The sequence below is a fragment of the Leopardus geoffroyi genome, chromosome E1 (genome assembly GCF_018350155.1).
Source record: "Leopardus geoffroyi isolate Oge1 chromosome E1, O.geoffroyi_Oge1_pat1.0, whole genome shotgun sequence".
Classification (NCBI taxonomy): Eukaryota; Metazoa; Chordata; class Mammalia; order Carnivora; family Felidae; genus Leopardus; species Leopardus geoffroyi.
This window is the reverse complement of record NC_059330.1, coordinates 3,070,800-3,091,015: the sequence shown is the minus strand read 5'-3', so window position 1 is coordinate 3,091,015 and position 20,216 is coordinate 3,070,800. Positions and strand designations below refer to the sequence as shown.

General features: G+C 55.6%; 2 protein-coding genes across 12 annotated transcripts in view; one reads left to right on the top strand and one right to left on the bottom strand.

Annotated features, from left to right (window-relative positions):
* Nucleotides 1–20,216, top strand: part of MYH10 (myosin heavy chain 10) — a 135,084-nt gene that overhangs the window by 93,467 nt on the left and 21,401 nt on the right. For all 7 annotated transcript variants that reach the window (XM_045490374.1, XM_045490370.1, XM_045490369.1 and 4 more), the window contains 12 exons: nucleotides 1,065–1,258; nucleotides 1,351–1,472; nucleotides 3,457–3,526; nucleotides 3,614–3,774; nucleotides 7,076–7,184; nucleotides 7,277–7,408; nucleotides 8,114–8,320; nucleotides 11,699–11,836; nucleotides 12,633–12,756; nucleotides 14,101–14,272; nucleotides 15,575–15,787; nucleotides 18,981–19,125. In XM_045490374.1, coding sequence (XP_045346330.1) covers nucleotides 1,065–1,258; nucleotides 1,351–1,472; nucleotides 3,457–3,526; nucleotides 3,614–3,774; nucleotides 7,076–7,184; nucleotides 7,277–7,408; nucleotides 8,114–8,320; nucleotides 11,699–11,836; nucleotides 12,633–12,756; nucleotides 14,101–14,272; nucleotides 15,575–15,787; nucleotides 18,981–19,125 — 1,787 coding nt within the window. The remainder of the gene's footprint in view (nucleotides 1–1,064; nucleotides 1,259–1,350; nucleotides 1,473–3,456; nucleotides 3,527–3,613; nucleotides 3,775–7,075; nucleotides 7,185–7,276; nucleotides 7,409–8,113; nucleotides 8,321–11,698; nucleotides 11,837–12,632; nucleotides 12,757–14,100; nucleotides 14,273–15,574; nucleotides 15,788–18,980; nucleotides 19,126–20,216) is intronic.
* Nucleotides 5,001–20,216, bottom strand: part of NDEL1 (nudE neurodevelopment protein 1 like 1) — a 97,527-nt gene continuing 82,311 nt past the window's right edge. For 3 of the 5 annotated variants that reach the window (XM_045490379.1, XM_045490377.1, XM_045490376.1), the window contains one exon: nucleotides 5,001–5,557. In XM_045490379.1, the coding sequence (XP_045346335.1) occupies nucleotides 5,194–5,557 (364 nt within the window). In that variant the 3' untranslated portion in view covers nucleotides 5,001–5,193. Of the gene's footprint in view, nucleotides 5,558–17,358; nucleotides 18,187–20,216 lie in introns of those variants that run through there. The other 2 variants (XM_045490375.1, XM_045490380.1) reach the window with 2 other exon arrangements.

Below are 20,216 nucleotides of genomic sequence, written 5' to 3'. Positions count from 1 at the left end.
TTGAAGACATCGTAGGGCAGTGCGCACGTGGGCTGCAGGTGAATCGGGTTTTGTCCGGCCTTCACCAGCTGCGGTTGAAGGCCTGCATGGTAGGAACCTTACCTCCCGGGTCACGGTGTCCCGGCCGTACAAGCCTCACTGGACGCGGGGCCTCGAGTGGGGTCTTGCTCACAAAGCCCCCTCCCTGAGCACCAGGTCTGGGGAGCAACCAGCAGGAGTGGAGGGGCCGTCAGGAATGAAAGGGCATTCCTGGGGGGCTCGGTGGGTGTTGTCTGTGCTCTTCAGACATTCCAGAAACACGTCCGACTTATTTAACAGTTGCTTTAAACGAGAGCACTTCACGTGCCGGAAGTTCTGGCAGCCGCGCTGTGCTTGGAAGGGTCAGGTCCGCGTGGGTGCCGAGGCCTGTCGGCTGCAGCCGCCAGAGCAAACCTGGAAGTTTCACCATCGCTGCCCTCAGCTGAGGCTCTGCTTCTTGTCCGGCTTCTTCCCGCCCAGCCTTCTCCTCCCTTTTCAAAAGCACGCTCGTGCCCGGAGGACAGAGCTGGAGCTCGCTCGCTCCTGACCCCCCGGGTTGACGTAACCCAGCCGACCACTTCAGTGATTTTGACTGAGAAGCGGGACTCTGGTCCCCGACCCTGGGTGCCACCGTCACCGATGTGCTCTGAGCCCGGGTACATCTTCATAAGCCGCTTCCCAGTAGACACGTCACAGCATCAGCTTGTGTATCAATAATGCCAGCAGCGATCTCGCATTTCCCAAGCGATGGCGGGTGTGACAGGCAAGATGTCCCACAGACCGCGCATTCCTGACGCCAGCGCAGCGGGAGGCATCTGCTGGGATGTGGTACGGGGCTGTCCGAGCACTGAGTTCCCTGCCATGGGAGTGTGTGGCTGTTAGTTCCACGGCTTGTGCGGTGTCTAAATACGCTGACTGCCTTACCTCTCTGGCATCTCCTCATCTGTCCCCACAAAGCTTGTGCTGCTGCACTATCACTGTGTCTTTTCTCGCCCCACGAAAGAGGTCGCCGGGCTCATTTTCCTCTTCTTTTTTCTCTTCACCAGTGGACCGCATTGTGGGTCTGGATCAAGTTACTGGCATGACGGAGACCGCTTTTGGCTCTGCCTACAAAACCAAGAAGGGCATGTTCCGTACCGTGGGGCAGCTCTACAAGGAGTCCCTCACCAAGCTGATGGCGACGCTCCGAAACACCAACCCCAACTTCGTCCGCTGCATCATCCCGAATCACGAGAAGCGGGTGCGTGTTAAGCGGAAGATGGGCGGGGGTTCAGAATCGCCCTGGGTCAGGTTACGGAGATGGAAGGGTGGACGTCTCGTTTGCTTGATTAGGCTGGAAAACTGGATCCGCATCTGGTGCTGGACCAGCTTCGCTGCAACGGAGTCCTGGAGGGAATCCGGATCTGCCGCCAGGGCTTCCCCAACCGGATAGTTTTCCAGGAATTCAGACAGAGGTACGGCAATACCTTTTTCCCAGGACGTATCGCGGCGCATCTTGATGTGCTTTGGAACAGCGATAGCACAAAAAACGTGTCCCGGTCTCTTGTGTAGTTTCAGTTTTATTCTCATACAGGAAAGGGATAATCCATCATTACCTTTATTATTGCCCAAGAATGTTGAGTGCCTTCTCTGTAGTGCTGACGTGCCGGCAGGTGCCACGGGTGCTCGGAAGGCTAGTTCCTGGCCGCGCGAGAGAAATATCTGAGGCTGGGGATTGACCTTGCACTTGTACACATAGCTCTGCCCGAGACGTACACATCACTCCTTTTTAACTGGGTTTTTAAAATATATGAGTAAGGAGCGCCTGGGCGGCTCAGTCATTTGAGCGTCTGACATTGACTCAGGCCATGATCTCATGGTTCATGGGTTCAAGCCCTGCATCAGGCTCCATGCTGACAGCTCAGAGCCTGGAGCCTGCTTCGGAGTCTGTGTCTCCCTCTCTCTCTGCCCCTCCCCTGCTCACACTCTGTCTCTCTCTCAGAAATAAACATTTAAAAAAATATATAGAATAAAAAAATAAATAAACGAGTAACGTGTGTTCCTTTTAGGAAAACTTGACAATACGAGAGAACTAAAAAGGTAAATAAAAATCACCCAGGAGTGACTCTTGAAAACATTTTGGGATATTTCTTTCCGTCTTCTTTCGATGACTGTATCTGCATAGGTGTGTTTATGTGTAAACGTATGTGTGTTTTTTCCACCAGGTACGCACGTGTGGACTTACAGTCTTTTTATTGGTAATACAGACGAGGGAATAGGATAGATTAGAAAAGGATTACAAACAACAAAAGGCAGGAGATAAGTGGATGCAGTCGAAACGAATGAAAACGTGAGAAATAGTTAAATTGTGGACTTAGGTCATTGGCTTTTTCCTTTTTCTGCTTGGAAGTCAGAGTTTCGATTACGGCAGCCTTGGCTGTTCCACAACCAACAAGTCTGCAGGTCAAAGAAGGGCGCTTTCTGCTGCCGTTGCAGATGGAATCCAGCTGAGAAACTATTCTAGCCTTTATGGGTTTGGGGGAGACCTTTCTGTGGCCCCAGCTGTATGGTAAACACTGGGTAGAATTTCACTTCTTGTTGATAGAAGAAAGTGCCATAACTGGCATCCAGAATACAAAGCTGATGGAGATAGCCAGGATTCGTCCTTTGATACAAGCAACGTCTTTTTGGTAAAATTCACTTTTATTGAGGTATATAATCTGCATAAAGTGCACAGATCTTAAAAGTACAGCCCAGTGAACGTATGTCCCCCCCACACCAGTGCTATGTTGAATGTCAGCCTGGTCCTTGCTAAGCAGAGCCCTCTGGGTATTGCCCTTGCAGCCTTTTCTGTTGCATAATAAATGCCTACAAGCCACCCGCAGGGAGCCAGAGTCGTCTTGTGTTTTAGGCCTGAGAACATGTTGGGGGGCGGGGGGGCATGAAAAAACACTTCTTCAAACACTGTGCTTTTACTTTTCTCTGGCACAGCTGCTTCAACCTAGTGTTTGTCCTCGGAGGATTAACCTCGTGTTCAGTTTGCCTCCTGTTTCAAGAAACAGAAGGTAGATGTGCAGAAAATCTCAGATTACCCCCTGGTCGTTTCTTTATTGTTACTTTGACACGATTCTTGCCTCTTAGAGAAACGGAACTCAAAGTTTCTTTTTCTTTTTTTTAGTATTTGTTTATCTTGAGAGAGAGACAGAGAAAGAGTGCGAGTGGGGTGGGATGGGTGGGCAGAGAAAGAAGGAGACACAGAATCCGAAGCAGGCTCCAGGCTCTGAACTGTCAGCACAGAGCCCGACACGGGGGCTTGAACCCACAGACTGCAAGATCATGACCTGAGTGGAAGGCGGAAGCTCAACCGACTGAGCCACCCAGGCGCCCCGGAACTCACAGTTAGTAGGCAGACATGTCCACTGATGTTAACAGGAGATCTTTGGGCTGCTTTTCTTACAGATACGAGATCCTGACTCCAAATGCTATTCCCAAGGGTTTCATGGACGGCAAACAGGCTTGTGAGCGAATGGTAAGCTTCCCTCGACCTCTCTGGTTTGCAGACTATCGATACGGTGTGTCCCGTAACAAGCTGTGAACGGACTCTTCCCTCTTTCAGATCAGGGCTTTAGAATTGGACCCAAACTTGTACAGAATCGGACAGAGCAAGATATTTTTCAGAGCTGGCGTTTTGGCGCACTTAGAGGAAGAAAGGGATTTAAAAATTACCGACATCATCATCTTCTTCCAGGCCGTTTGCAGAGGTTACCTGGCCAGAAAGTAAGTGGATAATCGCGAATCTGACACTCGCGGAGCATGGGCGGGTGCCGAGCGCTGTTCTGTGCTGTAGATGCAAGGGCACCTTGGCCTTGAGGAAACGGGCCAAGACAGAAAATAAAGGGCTTGGGGGTCTTGCTTCGGCGTGGGTTTCTCCGAGGCTCTGAGATCCGCAGGATGGGGAAGGTGCTGGCCCTGGTCAGGGGGGCTGGGAGGAGAACAGCTTTCCAGTAGGAGCAGCACAGAAGCAGTTCTAGAAGGCGTGCCCGGAGCCTGGCGGGTGAAGGAAGCAGGGTAGGAGAAGCAGGAAGGACGCTGAGGGGTGAGCTGAAGACCCTGGGTCTTGAGGGTCACCCGGCTACCACAACAGGACAGGCTGGGGCCAGAGAGCAATCGGGAGCGCCGTGGTGGGAGACCCTGGAGTGGAAGACGGCCGTCCCCGGCCTGCGGTGGTGACAGAGACAGACCGGTTGCCGGATCCGGATCTGGTTGCTTAGCACTGGAGTGGAGCCAGACGCAGTGATGGTGTTTCCTTCACCTCCTCCCGTAGGAGCCCGGGGCCCCGGAGGGGAGGGTGGGCCTGCTCCGGAGGCTTCGGTCCGCAGCCCGACGCTCCCCGTCGGCAGTGTGCCGCCCGACGCTGTCCTGAGGGATTTCAGCCCGGTGAGGAGGAGGCGGGATCTGTGAGTCTTGGCCCACACGTGACAGAGTCTCGAGTAGAAGAGGCGGCTCGGAAAGTCCGAGAATGCGTGACGTCCTCAACGATTCACACCCAGGCAACGGTGCATAAGGACAGAAGGCTTGGTTTTTCCGCGTCCTCGCTTACAGCGTGTCACCGGTCCGCAAACACCGCTGTCACCGTAGCTGCCGCAGCACAAGACGCCTGACAGAACAGGAGCGGACACAGGCGGGTGCCTTCCTAATGGCTGCCAGAAGCCCACAGCTGTCAGGAACGCGGGACGTTAACTATATAAATTGTGCAAGCACGTGCCGCTTCCTCCCTGAACTCTGAACCCTGCAAAATTATCACCAAGATCCATAATCAGAAACAAAGATCTTTTTTTTTTTTGTAATGTTTATTCAGTTTTTGAAAGAGACCGAGCACAAGTGGGGGAGCGGCAGAGAGAGAGGGAGAGAGGGAGAGAGACGTAGAATCCGAAGCAAGTTCCAGGCTCCGAGCTGTCAGCACAGAGCCCGACGCGGGGCTGGAACCCACGAATCGTGAGATCATGACCTGGGCCGAAGTCAGACGCTTAACCAGCTGAGCCACCCAGGCGCCCGAGATCTCCTCTTAAAGACTAACCGCTAACACGAGCGTGTGACCGCTACATAAGGCACTGTGCCTGTCATTTGCAGCTCCAAAATTAGGCCTTCGAAAGAGCCAGACTAGAATTCGGAAAGAGGCAGAGCAGTGCATACGGGTCAGACACACAGACGTGGACAGAAGCCCGTGAGCTGGCAGCCGGAGCACCCTAGAGGCCACTGGCACCGGTGGACAAAGAGGGAGGAAACAAGGCTGTGGCACGTCGGCCTCCTGACACCAGGACACCAGATGACATACTTCAGATGCGGGTCCCGGAGCCCCCGGCAGAGAGCGCGGTGCGCCCGGCAGACAGGTTCAGCTGAAGGCAGTGGCGGGTGGGGTGGGTGGGGGGAGCCAGCTGCCTCGTTCAGACAGAGTGGCCGGCATGTTCTTGACTCATCTTCTCCCAGAGGCCACGGGGACATCAGGGCGACGGTCCTCAGTAAGGAGGTTGAGGGATTTTTACAGCAGCCTTGAAGGAGCCTGCGAGAATTGGAAGGCAGATGCTGTTATACGGTGCTAAAAACTGCATTTGAAACTGTTGTTTTTGTAGCAGAAACTATTAAAATTAAGGCTTGGCCAAACTTGCTTAGCTGGTAGGAATAAGAAGGAAGAAGATTTGGTAGGAGCGACACTCAGGGCAGGTATACAGCCACAGCCGGAGGACATTTAAGTGGCGAGTTGGTGACACGGAAGTTCCGGGGTCCTGCGAGGGAATGGGACCCGCAGGGCAGCAGGAGGGGGAAGAGGAGCCGTCCGTGCTCCTGAACCGCGACCATCTAGTCTTGAGGCCGTCCTGCGTGAATCCAGTGGATACTGGTCGTTGCTGGAGTGAACGCATAATTCTAGACTTCTCTTACTGTCTTTTCCGTTCGCTTCAAGTGCATCTCTTGCCCCGGAGAACCCTGTAGCCGGTCTTACAAAGAGTTCTGGAAAGGATGCCGGAGGAATGATCACGGATCTAGGGGCGCCCGATGGTTCTTTTGTTCACCCGGCACATATTTTGAGGGGCCCTGAGTACGTGTCTCCCTGGGTTGGATGCTGGAGCACAGGAGTAACAGGGCCGTGCTCTCTGCTCCCAAGGAGCCGAGCCTGGTTGGGAAGGGGGCCGCGTTTGTGGACGGGGTGCAGCCAGCCTGCGGCTGCGACAAGGTGAAGGAGGCCACGAGGTCACCCTGGTGACCTAGTTTTCTGTAGTGGGTGGTCCATAGGGGCGTGCAGCAGACAAGGCCATACAGACCTGCCTGAGGGAGGGGCTCAGAGCCCAGGAAACCCTTCGACAGTTCAGGAGGTGATGGGGGCGGAGCCAGAGTGCTGGGCCACAGGGGGCCCAGGGTAGGGCCTGGGGAGCCTGTGGGTCCCGAAAGTGTCATCGTCAGTAGAAAGATAAGTCACCTACTAGGAGGAGGGGCAGCACAGTGACCTGGGTTGGGGGTTGGGGTTTGTTTAGGCCAGAGAGGGGGGTTGGGGCTTCAGAAAGGGGGCTCCGATCCTGAAGGCGAGGGAGAAACAACACACTGCAAAGGATGACCAGTAAGTGGGTCTGGGATCGTCGGCCACTGAAGGCAGCGCAGGGGAGTGGGAAAGCCCAGACTTGGTAACGAGACCGGGGCTCGAGACGTGTCTGCGTGTCCTGGAGGGACGTGGCCTAGCCGATGAACGTCTGTCTGTCTGTGAACAAGAAGCATCAGCTCAACTGTCTGCGGGTCCTTCCGGCTCCAGGATGCTGCAGGGTGGAGGAAGGGCGGGCAAGATGAGGCTGGAAGGGGACGATGCCGTGTCCGAGCCAGGTCGGAAGAAGAGGTAGTTAGTGATCAGGTGCGCCAGCCAGGGGAGCGTGAGGAACCCGGGGAGGAGGGGGTTTCTTCGTGCCCAGGAACGTGCGGACACGGGCACACGGCAGAGGACGAGGGACGCTCGGGGCAGCGTCTGCGTAGAAAGCGGCCGGCTGCCATCAGGACGCGTTTTCTCTGCGCACTAACCGTCCTCCCGGTCGTCCAGGGCCTTCGCCAAGAAGCAGCAGCAGCTGAGCGCCCTGAAGGTCCTGCAGCGGAACTGCGCCGCCTACCTGAAGCTCCGTCACTGGCAGTGGTGGCGCGTCTTCACCAAGGTGGGCTTCGCGGCGTGGGGGGAGGGGGAGCCTGGACGAGGCCGCGGTCCCCGCCCGGGCACAGGGTGACGTGCGATTTGATCCCGTCACAGGTGAAGCCGCTCCTCCAAGTGACCCGCCAGGAGGAGGAGCTTCAGGCCAAGGACGAGGAGCTGCTGAAGGTGAAGGAGAAGCAGACGAAGGTGGAGGGCGAGCTGGAGGAGATGGAACGCAAGCACCAGCAGGTGCGCCCGGGTGCCGCTCACGGGGACCCACCTGCCGGCGGCCGCACCCGCCACAGTTGGGTTCACGTAAACCACAGTCCGCCTCCACTCACGCGATTTTGCCTCGGCCCTTCTTGGACACGTAGGTGTCCCATTTGCCGCCAGGCACGCGTTCCTGACACCTGCTGCCCGTGGGACTCCCACCGTGTCCCCTGCCTGGGATGGCTCCCGAGGGCCTCGAAAGTAAAGACGAGACCACGCTGGGCCACCCGAGTCCTGGGTCAGCGTCCTTCGCCGATGGGGATGCTTCACAGACCAGGCAGGGGCTCGGGGAGCATGTGTAGACGACCGGGTTCAGGGCCTGAGAGACTAAGGATGAAAGCCAGGGGTATCCCCTTGATCCCAGATGGCCGTAGCTGGCCCCCTGAACACACTCGAATAAGATTTTCCCCCTGCCTCTGTCAGTTACTTTAATGGAAGAACAGGAGCTCCTAAAGTCGCGTGAACTTAGTGTTGTTCAGGATGAGCTGAGACGACAGAAACCAGCGGAAACGTTCTCTAGCTCACTTTGCCGTAAAGAACATTGGAAAGTTTTGCCAGCAACGTTACAGATACCTAAGCCTCCATTTCTACGGTGATGAGCACGGCCGCTGAAATCCGAGTGACCGTCTGCGGTGGGGGGAGGCGGGGGGCAGCGACCGCACTGACGCTCGGTTGTGGTTGCAGCTTCTGGAGGAGAAGAACATCCTGGCGGAGCAGCTGCAGGCGGAGACGGAGCTCTTTGCCGAAGCGGAAGAGATGAGGGCGAGGCTCGCCGCTAAGAAGCAGGAGCTGGAGGAGATCCTCCACGACCTGGAATCCAGGGTTGAAGAAGAAGAAGAAAGAAACCAAATCCTCCAGAACGAAAAGAAGAAGATGCAAGCACACATTCAGGTACGTAGGACGGTCTCCGTCCAGAACTGGGGTGGGTTTTCTGAGCGGCCCCGCCGAAGAAACAAATGGAAGCTGTGGGTTTGCGTTGCGTCCCCTGAGGGGCGACAGGAGTCCACGTTCCAGGTCCTGCCCTTCAAAGATGGCCGGCGATGGGAGCGCCCGGTGGCTCAGTCGGTTAAGCGTCCGACTCTTGGTCTCAGCTCAGGTTGTGATCTCACAGTTTGTGAGTTCGAGCCCTCCATCAGGCTCTGCACTGACAGTATGGAGCCTGCTTGGGATTCTCTCTCTGCTCCTCCCCTGCTCGCTCGCACGTAGCGCGTTCTCTCTCTCTCTCAAAATAAATAGACTTAAAAAAATTAAGACGTCCAGCACTAAAAGCACACACATAACAGACTGTCTTCGAGCATCTTCCAGCGTGCAGAGGGATTCAGATTAGGAGCATCGCAGGGCCTGGAACACTTTGTAGGGGACCCCGTTTGTCCTTTGTGTTGTCACTAATGACGGCACTGCTCGCTCTTCACTAGATAGGCCTCTGTTCGGGAGTTTGGTTCATAAGAAGGGCTCAGCTCCAACACAGGAGGCGGCCAGGAATCAGAATAAAACACTTAGTGCTTCCCAGGAGTTACCATGTTACGGAGACACAGGCTGTCCTCCCGCGTAGTGCAAATACACGGTTCAGACGGTACTAACTCTGCCCACGGCTCAGGACACTCCCTTCTCTTTTTCTCCTTGTCTCCCACACCCAGCCTCCCGAATATGTTCTTGAGTGTCATGGTGTCTGTGTCTCAGCCACCATTGCTTCGTGGGTCCAGCACCAGACTTTCGTCCAGGTCTCTTCTTGAATTTTCTCTCCCCTGATAGCTTACCTTGGCAAAGCTCAGACAATTCAGACGATTCTCAAAACCGCAGAAGATCTCACGTTATTTCCTTGGCAAAGACCGCGTGCAGTAACTCATCTGGACACTTTCCATCCTTCAAGGCACTCAGCTTCCCGGTGCCTCCTGATAGGTTAGCAGAAGATCACGAGACCTGTAAAAAGTGCGCTCTCATTCAGCAATTCCAGTTCTGGGACTTTATTCTAAGCATAAGTCGATGCAAGCCATCTGGTTATGTACCAGTCAGGAGTGTTAGGCCACAGCAGTTCTGTGCAGTTACAGGTAAAAAGAGGTTTATTGTCACAGGGATCCCTAGTGCATTGCTAAGGAGTGTGTGCGGGAAGATCGACGTCAAAATACGTTTCTGCGACTTACGAGTTTATACGCGTGATTTTATGTGCGACCAGACAGAGACCTAGAGTTTCTGCCGACAACAGTGAGCTCTCCTTGGTGGTATTGTTACCCATAGTTGGGACTTTCTTTTTAAGAGCATGTGCTCGTTTGACAAATAACGTGTATTCGTGTGGGGGAAGGGTGCCCAGAGTCCCTCCCCCCCAGTGTCCCCAGGCCTGGTTTTGTACGCTCCAGCCGTTAACACCCTCGTGTGAAATGCCTGTGTTTCTTTAGCGTGTGCAGAAAAACAGATCTGTCCTGGGGGAGCAGAGTTAGTGTTGTATTTTGCTTGTTCTGTACTTTCTATTCTCCCCTTCCCTTCTAGATTCCTTTGGGGCTTCTCGGGTTTTGGCACTGTTCTCTGAATTTATTATCTCATTTTGTGACATCTAAGTTCATTCAAACACATTCTAAAAATATTGATGGTAATAGGTTTTATTTTCTGTTTTTTGTTTTCTTTTTTTTCCCCATTTTCCTTCATCTGAGGAAATCCTATCCAGAAGTCAGAATATCAGAGGTCCTACGGTCCCCGCATGGCCCCTGGGAAAACTCAACCTCGTCGGTCCCTCCTCTGTTCCTTTCTGACCTGTGAGCCTTTGAGGGACTTCTGATGTGTACCTTTTTCAACCAAACAACTGGAGCTGTTTTTGGTTTGATTTTAAGATGAATTTCCTAATGACGGTATCAATGAACGCTTATTGTAGAAAACCTAGGGAACACAGCACCTCTGGTCTCCTCCCTCCCATCACCCCCATTACCGACATTTTTTCTGCTTGCCTGTATTTCTAACCAGATATACAGATATGGTTGAAATTATACTGAATGTACTGCTCTGTTCATTGCTTTTGTGAATTTAGGACCGTGCGGTACAGGGATGCACCTGACCAAAACCAGACTGTGGGAAAGAAACCGTATGACAAATGACCTGTTCTGTTTCAAAAAAAAAAAATAAATGGCAAGGAAGGGAGGCAGAGATACACAGGAGCCTAGAGAACAAGGAGTCTCTAGAGGCTTTGGAGTCACAGTGTGTGAACCTTATTTGGATTCCAGTTCAAATAAACAAATGTATTTTTTTTTTTAAGTTTATTTATTTTGAGACAGAGGATCCCAAGCAGGGTCCGTGCTGTCAGTGCAGAGTCCAACGTGGGGCTGGAATCCACGAACTGCGAGATCATGACCTGACCCGAGATCAAGAGTCAGACGCTTAACAGATTGAGCCACCCAGGCGCCCCAAAAATGTGTTTTTAAGCAGTCTTTATCTTTTAGAGGTACAGCCTGAAGGTTTTACAGTAACACATGAGGTTTGGGATTTGCCGCAAAATAACCCAAGAGGCGAAGGGGGACCGCGGAGGTGGAGAGGAGGGGACACTGGCCGTGAGTCCGACGCTTGTCAAAGCTGGGCTGACGGGTGCGCCCTTCCGGCTCGTTCTGCCGCTGCGTTTGAAGTTTTCCACGAGAAAATGACCGTCTCTTGCATGGGTTTCATTCCCGAGTCAACCACGATAGGTTTTGTAAACAGACCGTTCGTGGATGTGCCCGTACAACCCTGGTCCATAACGTACATGTGTACTACATATGATGAGGCAGGGCAGCACACGGAAGTGTGTCTTACCTTAGAAAACTGCACACGCCAGAATCCCACCCCACTTGGGGATGGGCTCACGCGGGGAGGCAGGCTTGAGCCGAGACCACCCCTCTCTCAAATACGAATTTTAATTCCTATGTTATTCCCCTTCACAAATGCACCCTCTACTCAGCAAGAGATCTTGTGGCACGTTCACCGTCCTTCGATACTATAAATGACCTTTTTACGTACATCGCACCTGTGGCTATGTCCCGAAATTGCTGGTGTGAAAGGAATGCTGGTTTTCGGAGCTTGCTGTCCTCTGCCACATTGGCTTCCAGAAGGAGAGACCCGGGCTGGGCTGCAGCCTGCAGTGGGTGCAGACGTCTGCTTCTCTTCCCTGTGCTTCACGTCTGTAAAAACACCCCTGCCGTTCGGCGTTTCACCACACCTCAGCGTTTCACTTCCCTGCGCCTTCGTGGAGGGGCGCGTGGTGGCGTCCTGTGGAGAGTGGGGGGCGGCTGACTGTGTGCTCTGCTTCCCAAGGACTTGGAGGAGCAGCTGGACGAGGAGGAAGGGGCTCGCCAGAAACTCCAGCTGGAGAAGGTGACGGCAGAGGCGAAGACCAAGAAGATGGAGGAGGAGATCCTGCTTCTCGAGGACCAAAACTCCAAATTTATCAAAGTAAGAGACTGCTTCTGAGCTGATGTTGGGGGTGCCTGGCTGGCCCAGTGGGTAGAGCCTGAGATCGTGAGTTCAAGCCCCATGTAGGGCGTGGAGCCTCCTTAAAAAGTGGATTTTTGAGGGGCGCCTGGGCGGCTCAGTCGGTTGAGCGTCTGGCTTCAGCTCAGGTCACGATCTCACGGTTAGTGGGTTCAAGCCCCACGTCGGGCTCTGTGCTGACAGCTCGGAGCCTGGAGCCTGCTTCGGATTCTGTGTCTCCCTCTTTCTCTGTACCTCCCCTGCTCGTGCTCTATCTCACTCTCTCTCTCAAAAATACATAAACGTTAGAAAAATTTTTTTAAAGTGGATTTTAGAATGTGGGAAATCCGTATGTTGACAGACTCGCTGAAAGGGGCTTCCTTCAAGAAATTCTCAAGAGTTCAGGTTCATTTACTTACTTTTTCTAACACTCAACTTTTATAGATTTGTAAAGGTAGAAAGTCTTTAGTTTTTTAGATCTTGGGACCAAATAGCCTCCTGATCCTTCAGATGGGTAACATGCATGTTCTGTGTACATCGGTCCCTCCTTGATGACCAGGTCCTGCCCGCGCACGCACAGCTTCGCTCCATGTGGGCTGCGGGACTCGGGGGGGGGGGGGCGCAGGGGGGGCCTACACAAGTGAACCTCCCACCTCTCACCTCTCGGGAGCGATCGGAGCCACGGGGGGACGTGGTGCCACAAGCCCGTTTCCTGAGTGACACCACACCCCACGCGTGGTTGTGCGTGTCTTCGCTGAAGCGGTGACTTTCTACTCAGGAAAAGAAACTCTTGGAGGATCGCATCGCAGAGTGCTCCTCTCAGCTGGCTGAAGAGGAAGAAAAGGCCAAAAATTTGGCCAAAATCAGAAATAAGCAAGAAGTGATGATCTCAGATTTAGAAGGTTAGTATTTGGGGTCAGAGAAACGTGGGACTAGGCTTGTGAGTGTTTAGATTTTACTTAAATCAGAACATGTGGTAATGGAAAATGGGCGTGCCGATTACTAATCAGTTTGGATTCAATTACACGGGCGTATTTTGAGTTATTATCTGCTGCCTAGTCTCCAAGTATTTATGATGGGGTAGCGCTAACCTAAACTTTGATTTTATGAAGTTAGATCCCACAGTGAAACGCCTTGCCCCCTTGATGGACGCAGCGGGGCTCTAAGTTTGAGTCGTAGAAGCCAGTGGACTTTGTGTTTAATCTGACAGCTGTGTGAGGGCGTATAGGGTTCACTTCACAAAGAGACTGATGGCTGCTGCCACGGAAAGTGTTGGGGACAGAGGACCCGCTGAGGGGAATCGCATCGCACGGAGACGGCAGAAGCTGTGTTGGGAAATCCCAGGGTGTCTACAGAGCGGACCCTGGCTTTCTACACAAGAACCCGGGAAAGAGGGTGGAAGCTGGGGAGGCATCCACGCATCTGCCGTGTCAGCGGCTCGACCCTGTGTCTGTATCGGAGCAGCGCACGGCGCTCAACGCCCGGCTGTCACGTGTCCCTACAGCACCTGCGTGGCCGTGACCGCGCTCTCCCAGCGCACTGCTTTCGCAGTAGGGAGAAAACGAGAGGGTTTTTCAAAACCTATCTCCGGTTTTGTTGTCTCGCTGTTGCTTAGCACAGACGAGAGAGGATGGCAGTGGGAGAGATTCTCCTAAACCATTTTCGCCAGCGCGTGGCTCTTCCGCTCAGGGGAGCACAGAGCACACGTGCCTGCTCTGTCTCGGCCGTGTGATCAGCCCGTGGTGCCCAGTCTCCACCTTCCCACACACTGGCTCTGCTGGAGGACAGTCCTGGGAAGGGAGGGAGCGCCGGCGTAGTTGAAGAACCATCGTGGGACTGTGACACCTGCCCCCACTCTGTCCTCTGCCTCCGTGCCCAGGACCTGTAGTCCTGGGTCCTGCCAGGAGCTCCCAGGGAAGGGGGATGGGGCTCCGGGCACACTGCCCTCACCTCTGCTGAGCCCCTCTGCAAACCTGGGCCCAGCGATGGCTGTGGGCTCCCTGCCCACGAAGTGACAGAATCCACCCAGTTTCTTCCTGAAAATACCAGCCTCCCACCGACCGCTCTCGCCTGCAGCTTGATCTCCGTGGGTTTCTGACGACTGAGCTGTAGACACGGTGGGGTCAAGGCAGTGGCCGCTTTTCGGTGAAATGGCGTATTTTCAGCTCGGGTCGGTTTCTCTCTCGAATTCGTTCACGTGGCCTGTCACTTGTCGGTTAAAGAGCTTCTTGGCCCTTGCCTTTCAGAACGCTTAAAGAAGGAAGAAAAGACCCGTCAGGAGCTGGAAAAGGCCAAGAGAAAACTCGACGGAGAGACCACCGACCTGCAGGACCAGATCGCGGAGCTGCAGGCGCAGATCGACGAGCTCAAGGTCCAGCTGGCCAAGAAGGAGGAGGAGCTGCAGGGCGCGCTGGCCAGGTCCGCCCCCCGCGCGGGGCCGTCACCGCGGGCTGTGCGCTCGGCAGAGCGTCCGGGGCTGGGCGCCGGCGAAGACCCCGAGACGGGGACACGTAGTCTCCTTGCGAGTGTGGCACAGGAGGCTGAAAGAGCCGGGAGTCCACGGCTTGTGTCAGGGCAGCAAGAAGCACTCGTAGGGATCGCTGGTCACCGAGGTCCCTGGAAACTCCCCCCAGAAGTCCTGTTAACCACGCCCAGCGTTTGGTCTCCGTGTGTTAGAGAGTAATTCCACAGCGTGTTTTAGAAGTTGAGGGGAAACCCCTTTTTAGAAATGATCCCCTGCCAGGGGCGCCCGGGCCGCTCAGTCGGTTGAGCATCCGACTCTTGATTGCGGCTCAGGTCATGATCTCACGGTTCGTGAGTTCAAGCCCCACATTGGGCTCTGTGCTGACAGCGTGGACCCTGCTTGGGGTTCTCTGTCTCTTCCCCTCCTCTCTCACCCTCTCTCTCAGTAAATAAACATTAAGAAAAAAAATCCCCCTCGCTCATGGCATGATTTCCTATTGAGTTTTAAATCATTTTAGAATGGAATCATGCCTAGTAAATATATTTATATCTAATATTTCTTTCTAAAGAAGAATTACTGGGTTACATGGTCATAGAACTTAAACTTTACCATTTATCATAAGCGAGTAAATCTCGTAACAGACCTCTTTTTCTGCCCTCTATCACAGTTGGTCTCATTTTGGCCAGATGTCCTGCTTTTCCTCTTGGCCAGATGTTCTGCTTTTCCTCTTAGAGGCGAGAGCTGGAATTCTGGATTCCTGTCTCTCACCCCAAGTATCCCAGCTCCTCCAGTCAGAAACTCTGCCAGCACTGAGCTAACATGCACAGCAGGTGTGAAGGCAGCAGGCCTCCTACTGACTTGCAAGAACTTCTTCGGATTTGCTGCTTCACTGTAGGCTGGACTGGACTGCCGCCCTGAGCAGTGCGCTCTTAACATTTTACTCTGGAGCGATTTTTTTTTATATTCTGATCATTAAAATGAGCTTGTCTGTCCTTTTAATGGAAAACCGCAGCTCTCTGGAAAGGGGGCGGGGTTCCATTCCGGTTCTGACGCTGCCGGTTCTGGTTCAGGCCCTGGGGCCTTCAGGTCATCGACCCCCGTGCCTCCTCCCCCTGCCCAGCAGGCCCAGCCCCGGCCATGGGCAGAGGGACGTGTGACTGGGGTCCGCTCGCGGAGGGGGCACGGCGGGGGTGGGTTCCCCCCCGGGGCGCTGGCGGCCGCCAGCTGAGCCCTTCTCGTGCTGGGCGATTTCGCAGGGGCGACGACGAGACGCTCCACAAGAACAACGCGCTCAAGGTGGTGCGCGAGCTGCAAGCCCAGATCGCCGAGCTGCAGGAGGACTTCGAGTCGGAGAAGGCCTCGCGGAACAAGGCGGAGAAGCAGAAGCGGGACTTGAGCGAGGAGCTGGAGGCCCTGAAGACGGAGCTGGAGGACACCCTGGACACCACCGCGGCTCAGCAGGAGCTTCGGTGAGTGGCGCCTGGCGGAAATGCTTCGGGCGCCGTGGCCTCCTTGGGGACACGGGGCTTTTCCTTTCGTTGTTGTGCTGAGTGTTTCTTTCCCTCCGGGAAGTAATGGCCAAGGAACAGGGACGAGATAGCTGTGGTTAGAAACAAACCCGTGTCTGGTGGGGGAGGGGCGGCTGGCGGGGAAGGACCAGCAGACTGAGGTGTGCGGGCTGGGATGGGATCGGGAAAAGCCGCACTCCGTGACGGACGGACGTCTCCAGGGGCAGGTGCACAGAGAGCTGGGCGGAGGCTTGTACCAGACCCGGAAGCCTGGAGGGGCAGGTGGGTCAGACAGGATGGGCGGGGCTGTGGGCGTGGTCAGCAGAGAAGGGAGGTTCACCTTTACCAAACGGAAAACGGAAAAGAAGGCAGGGCAGAGGCACGTGCCGTGTGACAGGCAAGGCCACAGCCAAGCGCAGGCGGGTAGAGTCAGGGGCGTGTGGAAGCCTCGGTGTGCCGCCCCCAGAGGGTCGCAGAGGGCTGGAGCAGTGAGTGGGAGGCGGCCCAGTGGAGGGGCTGACTGGGGCTCCTGCCGGCACTCGGTCGTGTCCTCACAGCAGCCGCTGGGTTGTGACCTCCCAGACTGCTGCCCTGGCCTCTTCCCGCCCGTCTGTTTGCTCCTCAAGACTCCAGCTTCCCCGGGCGTGAGGGGCTGGTAGACGCGGCCGGCCGCGTGCAGACAGAGGCATGCACACATGCACCCACATGCGCACACACGCCCCTCTGCTCGCTTCTCCGGGGTGTCCTCGCTCTGACGTGGCAGCTGAGCTAAGGCCTGGAATGAAACACGAAGGGCGGGAGGGGAGTCACCTGTGAAGACAGGTGTGGTCAGGGAGGTAGGGAAGGACCAGCGTGTGTTCACCCGGCGGGGTGGGAGGGGGGGGATTTGGAAAGGGGGACGTCACCGGGTCTGCAGAGAAGGCCGCTCTGAGGGTGAGGTGGCTGTCAGATAGTGGGTGTCGGCGAGGGAGTGGTCGGTGATGGAGGAGCCTCGCGATGTGTCTGGGGCTTTGCCCATGAACACGTAAGACCACGGCAGGGACGACAGGTCACGTCCCCAGAGAGCGCCGAAGCCCACGTGAGCCAGGCCGGCCCAGGCCTCCTCCTCCTCTTCAGAACAGCCCTGCTGTCAGCCGGGTTAAGTCCCGGCCTTCCCAGTAGAAGGTCTGCTTTTAAAAATCTGGCAACGGGGGTGCCTGGGTGGCTCCGCCAGTTAAGCGTCCAACTTTGGCTAAAGTCATGGTTTCACGGTCCGGAGTTCAAGCCCCAAGTCAGGCTCTGTGCTGTCACAAAAGCTCAGAGCCTGGAGCCTGCTTCTGATTCTGCGTCTCCCTCTCTCTGCCCCTTCCCCGCTTGCACTGTCTCTCTCTCAAAAACCAACGTCAAAGAAAAATTCTTTTTTAATCTGGAAACCACTGAACTAGACCTTATTGAATTGTCAATTCTCAATTCTCAGCTGGTTTTTTGACCACGATAGAAAAAAAGGCTCCGGTCCTTTTTTCCCACTCCCCTCTTGAAAATAAACAAGTCGATACATGCGCACATTTATTAAAACCACGGACAGGCTCAAACGTAGCGCTCGTGGGTGCCATTTTGTGAAGACTTCCGGTTGCCCGCAGCTCCGGGGTCTTGGTGCTGGCGTGAGCCGCTCTGGCCAAGGACCCCGCTGCCTCCCCTCCAGCTCCTCCCCATGCGTGTTTCCCCGGGTCGGTGTGAAAGTAACCAAACTTGGCATAAACTCTCTGGAGGACTTCCCGTGAAAGACGAAAAACAGTTGGGCGGCTCAGCCTGGAGGGTGGGCCGTGCAAGACTCCTGGTTTCATGTAGGAATTCGTACCCGGAGGACCGTGCCCCGCTAGCGGGAGAAATGCCGTTGCCGTGTGACGGCCGACAGCACGGATCATTCACGGGGCCAAAGTGGCCGGATGCGGTGTCCGGCCTGGCCAACGCTTACGTCCGGCGACCTTCCCCCCTCTACCAAGTCCTTCCCCTCGAGGAGACTCAGGGACAGGCCCCCACCCCCCGGGTCGAGCCCAGTGAGACCACAGAGAATCTTCTGATCCCTTCTGTCCGGCTGCCTGTGAGCACTGGTCAAGGGAGGAGAACGTGCCCCGAGTCAGCACCCGAGTCCCCGTCCTAACTGCTGATGCGCTCGAACCTCGGCGCGAGTTTGCCAGAGTTCTTCAGGCCGGTCGTAAAGCCCCAGCCACTCTGACCCCTGATGTCTGCAGCTTGCGCGGGGGTGGGATTTGCCGTGCTGGTTTCGGGCTTCATCAAGCTCTACGCTTCTGGTAAAGACGGCTCTGGGACGGACGGATCTGTGAACTCTTCCTCCAGTTAGCAAGGTCACCACCCTACACCTGTTACAGCAAATGACAAAAACGCTGGGAAACCACGTAAAGATATTTAATATTAACATGATCTTCGTTCCCTAAATGCAGGTTAGAGCAGACCTCGATTTATCTCAGGATCCTAACTACAGCTATGTCACAGGGACGGGGAGAGTCCTGCCTCCGTCGGGACGCGCCGTCCTGTGATGCGGCCTCCCCCACCCTTAGCTCTGGAAAGCCACTTGGGGACCCAGCTTTTCCAGCTGCAGTGAGACGTCCGCTGGGGTTGTGGCAGGCAGCTGGCCATCTGGCCTTAACCAGCTCCTGCCCCCCGCCACCGTCTGGTGACCGTAAGGACGAGCACTGTGTCTGACCGTATGTCAGACGGAGGAGTTGAGGGGAGCTGAACTCTCTCTGGAGGGATCCCCAGGGTCACAGTGGACACACGGCTTTCCGGGACCTACCAGACCAGATAGTTATCAAACTGAGGGGATATCTTTTGCGTGACGATGGCGACACCCCAAATATAGTGAGGGCCGTTCTAGGCCAGGGCCTGTGCCCAGTACTTCCCCCGTGTGACCCTCACAGCCTCGTGAGGCCAGGGTTCGGTCGTGACCCTCGTGCTGGGGGTGCAGAAGCCGAGGTTGAGGGTTAACGTCGTGCGGGGTCGCGGAGTTGGGAAGCATCACACCGTGTCCGTCGCCTCGGGGGGAAACTGCTGTCCTGCGTGAAACAAAACCACAGCTTCACTGTGTGCTTGGTCGTGTTCTGAGTCGGTCCGTCGGTTAATTCTGAGCCGCTTTCTCTACGATGTGTCCGTCTAGCACCAAACGGGAACAAGAGGTGGCAGAGTTGAAGAAGGCTCTGGAGGAAGAGACCAGGAACCACGAAGCCCAAATCCAGGACATGCGACAGAGACACGCCACAGCCCTGGAGGAGCTCTCGGAGCAGCTGGAACAGGCCAAGAGGGTGAGAGGGGCAGGCACGTGGGCCCGTGTCCTGCAGGAGATCGGCCATCGGGCGCACATCCGTCCAGTCGGTGCTGAGCCCGGCCTCGGCACGGCCGTGGGGGCTGACACGGCCAACAGCTCGCAGGGCGCTGTGTACCCGAGGGGTCACGGGCCCTTGACCTTTTGTTGTTTTTTTCAATACCTGGGGGACCCGGCGGCCGTCTCCAATCCCGTTCCTCCCAGGGCCGCCCTCCACCAGCGCCCCCCCCCTCCTGATGGCCATGCTCAAAACCCTTGAGCGCTCTGTGCCTGTCCCCATCTGCGGCCAGCCGGTCCCCAGGCCCCGCGGCCATTTCACGTGTCCCTCACACTCTCCTCCTTCCTCCCGCCTCTGGCAGTCTGAAGCCACCACACGCGGTGTCGCCCTCCTTACGCCGCCATCCCCGTCCCGAGTCTCACAGGCTTCCGTCCTGACAACACAGCAGCTCATCCCCCCGCTGACCCCCGGGGCAGACGGGCGTTCTTCCCCATTACTCCCCGTCGCCCTTCCTTCGTGCCTTCTGCTCCCGCTCCGGGGCCCCCTTTTGTCCTCCGCGGGTCCACACGTGCGTTCTCGGTATTAACGTTGACTGGACGTACACATTTGCATGTGTCTGTCACCACGCTCAGTACACCGCGTGCGTTGCCTTTAACCGTCACCACAACCTTGTGCGGTAGACTCTCGACTGTCATTTCCGTTCAGAGGATGAGGAAACTGAGGCCGCCAGGGTCAGGGAACTAATCGAGGGTCACAGCAAGTACGTGGAACGGCAGAGTGAAGCCAGGCACTCAGGCCCCAGAGCCCCCCACGACCCCCAGCTGCACCACCTCAAAAGCCCATCCCCAGGCCCAGGCCCCCCACGAGGCGATCCCTGCAGCCGTGCGACCTGTTGTGGTCACCCCTGCACTGACACCCCTGTGTTAGTCTTACCCCAGCAACAGAGGTCTCAGCTCCTCACTAAGAATAATTTTCTCAACGGAACACGTTTTCTAGAAAGGATAACCCGAGTGGATGATTACATGACAGGACGTACCCCGAGTCGCCCCCACGCTGACCAGGATGAATTCCGT